Source organism: Lepidochelys kempii, chromosome 2 (genome assembly GCF_965140285.1).
Source record: "Lepidochelys kempii isolate rLepKem1 chromosome 2, rLepKem1.hap1, whole genome shotgun sequence".
Classification (NCBI taxonomy): Eukaryota; Metazoa; Chordata; order Testudines; family Cheloniidae; genus Lepidochelys; species Lepidochelys kempii.
In genome coordinates, this window is record NC_136381.1 from 232,626,982 (window position 1) to 232,633,169 (window position 6,188).

A 6,188-nucleotide genomic window follows, 5' to 3' on the forward strand; every position below is an offset into this window, starting at 1 on the left:
GACTGTAGTTGTCTGGCTCTACCAAAAGAAGTACCAGAGATATTTGATATGGTTTTAATCAGGCTGTGACTTTATTATTAGATGTCTGGGATGTCTTCTGCCAGCCCCCACTCTTTTTCCATCCAGGACTCCCAGCCAACCCATTGCTGGGACCATACCAACTGCCCCTTCCCCCCCCCCCCCCCCCCCCGTAGCAGGTTTAAGGTGAACTATAAGAAAGCGGGGGTTGGCTCCCTACCATACCATTCATAGGAGCCCCAAACCCTCCCCCCATTCCATTCCTTTAATCAATACCTCCTTTTTAAGTCCTTTACGAGGCATTTATCTGGTCACTCTTTGCCTTTCCTATGGTGTGCCTGCACTGGACAACCGCCACAAGGAGGTGTCAGGTGTGGGTGTGGTTGCCTCCCCCGCAAACCCAGCCGCGTTCCCAGACATCTCCCACTGCCCTCTTTTTTATTGTCCAAAACCAAATCAGCACCCAAATCTGGCAGGGGAACCTGACCCTCCCTAAATAATTCTGGTGCACCAGGTTGCAAAATAGCTGAGCCTCTTATGACCCCAGGGAATTTGTTCAGATCCTTGTTCAGATACTCTTTGCCTTATCCAACGAGGTGGTGCCCCATGGCTCCCTGCCAGACCATGCATTAATGCTTGTCTGACTACACAATTTTTACACCTGGCAAAATTCAAGGATCAATACTGCATCTACTTGAAACTGCTGCAGGAAAAATTATTCAGGCAGAATGTAGTTATTCAAATTGGAATTTTAATTTCTTGGAAACCCAGGTAAGAGTGCTAGAATTTGGCTCTAAGAACTGATATGAAACAGAAATATCTGGTGTATTAATATAGATGGAATATATGGGCCCAAAGAGTCAAAGGTGTTAACATGACCATGAAATGGCCCCATATCAAATATTTTTAAACAAGGTTCGGGCTTAATACCATGGCAAACACATCATCAGAACTCTTTTTAACCTTTTATAAAAGATACAGAAGAAGGATAAACAGTTAAAGCATTTGAAATGTAAAGTATTAAGTAAGGCTTTCATTTTAACAACATCCCTGGTTCCCTTTCTTTTTGGCTGGAGAGAGTCTTTCGAAGTAAAAACACTTTCTTTGACAATCTCTTAGATGGTATTAAAGATGGTAATAACTGTTCTCTTGGAAAAAAGAAAAGAAATTAGTTGAGATGAGCCAGAGCTATTGTCGGTAAAGTCCAACCCTGTTTCCTAGAAGACAAACCAAGACAAACATGCACAAGACGAGAGAAAAAGATAGGAAAAAACAGCTTCCATCTCTGTTGAATGTTGATTCATTTGCAACCGCACTGTATGAAAAACACAGGCACAGTCTTGTCAGACAGTCTGAGACCTAGCAAACTTGTTACAGCCTTGGCTGTTTGGGGCATTGCTTTTAGCTCCCTCTTTCTAGGCCCAGGCTCACAGCAGAATTGCAAAATATGCAGTCTTGGCTGGCTAAGCCAGACCTTTGTTAGACAGAAGGAAAAAGGAGAGGTATCAGAAAGAAAAAACGAGTGGGAGGAAAAAGAACACATTTGGGCAAGGGTTAGACAGAGTCGCACATCCTAGGTGGTGACTGAAATTTAGCTGGCGCCAGTAGAAGTGGAGGTAATGATGACATCTGGTCCCCTCTCTCTGGCCCAGTCTGCTCAGAATATCTTTCAGGCTTAGGACAAAGACAGTTTGGGGTCCCCAGAGCTAGTGGGGTTTGCAGTCATGATAGTGAAGCTCGCTCCTTCCTCTTAGTCTGATTTTTCAGTCAGCCAGTGTTGCATAGTCAGCTGTCCCCCCCTCCAAAAAAATCTCCTTTTGAGGACACCAAAAGGGAGCGATGGGTGGAATAGCCCACCCCCCTCATTATTTTGTCCACCAGTTAGGCCTCATTTCCAACATGTCAATTTTGGTTAATTGATTTCCGGTGTCACACAGTTTTTGTTTATCAGGCAAGATCTTAACACGGTCCTTGAATTATATCAGTAGGCTGTTTTGTTTGGACTAATTCGGTCTTTCTGTCTCACTTTTTCCCATCAGCATTTATTGTGATAGATTATTGTGACACTTCATAAACTTTTATCCCCTTTTCCACAGTTAGGCTCACAATTAGGAGCCTAATTTATAGGCCCAAGTACCACATGTCACATTGCAACCTGGACTCCACTTTTCTGCAGTGGAAGAGAGACCATTCAGGGGGACACAGCGTAGAGCTCAATGGGAACTCTCTATGCAGGCCTATGAAAGGAGGCATTGTGGGCAGGCCTGGGAGTGGGTTGATTGGCCAGTGACTCAGAGCACAGTGAAGATCTACCAAATCCCCAGATGGAGAGGGAGGAGACAGCAGGCAACACTAGCTCATAGTCTCAGGACTAGTAGCTAGTGCTGGGCTGCTTGAGAGTGCCAGACTTTTCCTATGAATTAAGAAGGAAGGATGAACTTCTTCAGCTCTGGTTATCTATCCCTTCCCCACAGCTCCCAAAATGCCCTACAGCATTAGCCAATTGGATTTTAGTATCAAGGCAATTGAAATTACAAGGTACTTTTCAACACTTGCTTTCTTGTTGTTGTCCCTTACATATTCTAAAAAGGATTTTGTTCTTGTTTCTTTTGTAGCGCCGCCCAAGCAGATGGCCTGCAATGAAGTTTCGAAGAGGCTCGGGACATCCTGCGTATGCGGAAGTGGAACCAGTTGGAGAAAAAGAAGGCTTCATTGTATCAGAGCAGTGCTAAAATTTCTAGGACAAGAGCACCAGTACTGGTCTACAGGTGTAAGACATTTACTTTGCCTCTCTCTAAAGAAAAGGAGGCCTAAGCTGCTGTAGCTGTAAAGAAGATTGTTGGATAAATCTTGTCCAAGAAGAAAAAACAATCTAGGATAGCAGATTACCCACTGCGCTGTAGTTTCCCTTCGTGGATTGACATACAATCGTTCATTCAGAACACCCTGAGTGGACAGCTACAGTCTGAGAAATGTGGCACAAATGCCATGTTATTGGCTGAGGTATGGGGTTGCGTAAGAATAAAAAAATATAATAAAGCTTTAGTTCATCAGGGTGCTACCCTTTTGTTCAAGCATTCTTCTCTGGTTTCTCAAAGATAAACTGTGTTACAGATCTGTAACCCTTTCATGCAAAGAGCAATGATCAGTTTTGACAAAGTTGCTAAGAAAATAAATTCAATGCAGGTAAAAAATAAGCAATTTTCTGTACTTCTACAAATGAATGTGGAATACAATTCTGAGTGTTCAGTGCCAAACTAACATAACCAAGTGAGTGAGTGAGTTACAGTACAATATCTATTCTTTCCAGGAGTAGTAGAATGTTTCTTGTACTTCGTTGGTTAATATCCGTTAAACAAGCCGTGATAAAGAATTATAAAGTTAGCACAAGGCGGTTAGAAAAAATAGCTGGGAGTTTTCGCTATGGTGAAATTGGGCTGTATAATTGGAGTAATTTTCAGTGTCAGTGTTCACTGAACAATTAATTATCGGATTTGTTTTAAGGGATGTCGCTTCCATTTCCAAACAGTGGGCTGAAATGAAGGCAACAGATGCTTTTGGCTAATGCTGGCAGAAATCAATATAGACCATTTCTTAGACAATGTGATGAAAAAATGTTAAGATTTTAAACAAATGGGTTTTTATCCTCATTGTGAGTCCTTCCCGAGAAGCGTTGCAGATTCCAGTGCACCCCTCCCAGAGATAGAGATTCAAACTATCTGATTCATTCAGTGATTTTGTTTAATACACATAGTAGTTGCATAAATATATATATAAATATATTTTTTTTTTATAGCTAACACAAGGCAGGCTCTTGTGGCTGTTAAGACTGCATTTTTGTCATCCAGACGGAGGAAATGGATTGCATTACTGCATATTTCCACTGAGTTGTAAAATAATCCTTAATATTAGAATATTTTTATGTTGCTTAGGGATGGTGGTCCGTTTAGTTGCAGTGCCATAACTTTTCTGCCGACTGGAACCACGTTTCTTTTAATATCAACCCTTTTCCTCCCTGACTAGGGAAAAACAATATGATAAATTCCCAGTGAAAAGAAAATATATTCCTTTGGGTGGAAAGGGGTTAATATACACTGAGCTACTAAACTTTTCAATTCAGGTATTGTATGTACATTTCATTGTGGTCTTTCACTTTCAAATCTTTTACATACTGTACAAGCAGAGGCCCTTGAATCTTTTTAAAGTACAGTATTCAACATTTGCAGTTTTAGGTCTCAAGTAGTTTAGACACCTTGTAGTTACAACCTTAATTAATCAGTTATTTACATTTCTTGTCAATGCTCGTATGGTCTAAATTTGTTTACTTAACTCTGTTTTAAAAATAACATGATTTTTACTTGTTATTTTCTTCAGTAAATTATACAATACTGTATTTTCTGTATTCATTCTTTATTCTGTGTAACACACATTTTACTGTCGGCTTTAAATCGTCCACTGTGAGGTTTGAAATGTTCAAAATCTAACCAGCATTAATTTGAAACTGATAAAAACCACATCTTGAGGTCTGCTGAAATCTTGCAGTGATCACTCTTTTCAATTTGTGTGGCTCTACCAACACCTGTTTCTGATGGGGGAGGGATTAATGTACTGGCTATTAATGCAGATAGCAGTAATCAAATATATACACATGCCTATCTGGTGACACTAATTTTTAAAATAAAACACATAACAGTACACATAATTTAAAAAACAAACTTCCGGGGTCTGATACTTATAATCACTTTTTCTATCTTATTCCAAGTAGATTTGCAATCATCAGCTAGGATCTATCGGCCTAATAAAACAATCACAGAACTCGCACTTGTGATTTTTGAAGCATGATGTCCTCACCAGTTAAAATAAATGTTATTCCAGATCACATCATGACATATCAGCCAACATATAAATGTTGTGAATCTGACTAAAGAGTATCCACATGGTACTGCAATATGTGTGGTTGTCTTAATATTCATGTAAGTAAAGACTACTCACAGAACTCTGGGTTTGAAGGTGAAGTATTGGCTTAGTAAAACAAGCTGGATTCAGTTTTACTTATGTATGTTATACTGAGTAAACAGTGGACCTGGCTGAATAATACTGGTCATTGTATTTGTGAGTTTCATGATTTTTTTCATAGTCAGCAATTTTTTCTGTTTTCATTCCTATCCCCTTTATAGAGCTGGATGAAAAGTTTGTGATAATTCACAAATAAACATACATTTGATGACATTTCTTAATTGAAATATTCATGCTTTTTTTTTTTCACTCTTTGGCCATCCCTGGTAAATTGGTGACAGATTTCACTGAATGGCTGACATAAAAGAAATATCTTAATAGAGTTGATTTGGCTTTCCCATACTTCTGTGTACTTGGTTATACCATTATTAGTTGCTGGATTTATTCAATAGGCATATTCCTGTGTCTGAAGAGGAACTGATGTCTGAAGGGGAAAATTCCTGCATACCTGTAGAAACTGAGTGTCTCATCAGTGTCTGCTTTGATATATTCTGTAGTATGTTCCATTTATCCCAGTGGGCGAAGGTAATTAAGTAATCTGTTGTTGTTTTATGATTCCATCTGCTTTTCTACATTTTTAAAAATTAAAAGTGATACAAATGTGATTCTTTGCTCCAGTAGTTGTAATGAAATATCAGAAGACGCAAAGAAGCCTATAGTTATCACTTTATAAACTGTAACACTGATGGATCCAGGTGTCCCTCTTCATGACAATCCAAAAGAAATTGCAGCCTGATAGCGGTGGAACAATGGCTTCCCTAACAATCTCCCTGGTCCTTAGCCTTAGCGTACTTCAGAATTATTCATCTAGGTAATTGTTTATTTAAAGTGCCATTTATTGTAGCAGTTACTGTATCTCATAGCCCATTTCTCTATGCACAGGTATTTGCATACAAATAGATGTTGAAGTGATTAGAAAAGTTTCATAAAAGTAGCCTTTCCTATTTTTTCTAGATTTCGTAGAAGTGTGCTTTTAAGTCTAATGTCCCCAATGAAATTATGACATTTTCTGCTGCAGATTACAGAAAAAAGGCACTTTCCAGGAAAAAGATTTCAAACTTCTTTGCCAAATGGCACCTTAGACTCTCAGTAAAATAAGTCAATGAAGTAGATACATGTATTATACACAGAAAATATTTGTTAAAAGAACACTA

At 39.1% G+C, this 6,188-nt stretch overlaps 1 protein-coding gene across 2 annotated transcripts in view; it reads left to right on the forward strand.

Annotated features, from left to right (window-relative positions):
* PLXDC2 (plexin domain containing 2) overlaps nt 1–4,326 on the forward strand; it is a 418,561-nt gene extending 414,235 nt beyond the window's left edge. Inside the window, exon 13 of one of the 2 annotated variants that reach the window (XM_073334185.1) lies at nt 2,634–4,326. In XM_073334185.1, coding sequence (XP_073190286.1) covers nt 2,634–2,842 — 209 coding nt within the window. In that variant the 3' untranslated portion in view covers nt 2,843–4,326. The remainder of the gene's footprint in view (nt 1–2,633) is intronic. The other variant, XM_073334184.1, reaches the window with a different exon arrangement.
* Nucleotides 4,327–6,188: the final 1,862 nt, after the last annotated feature.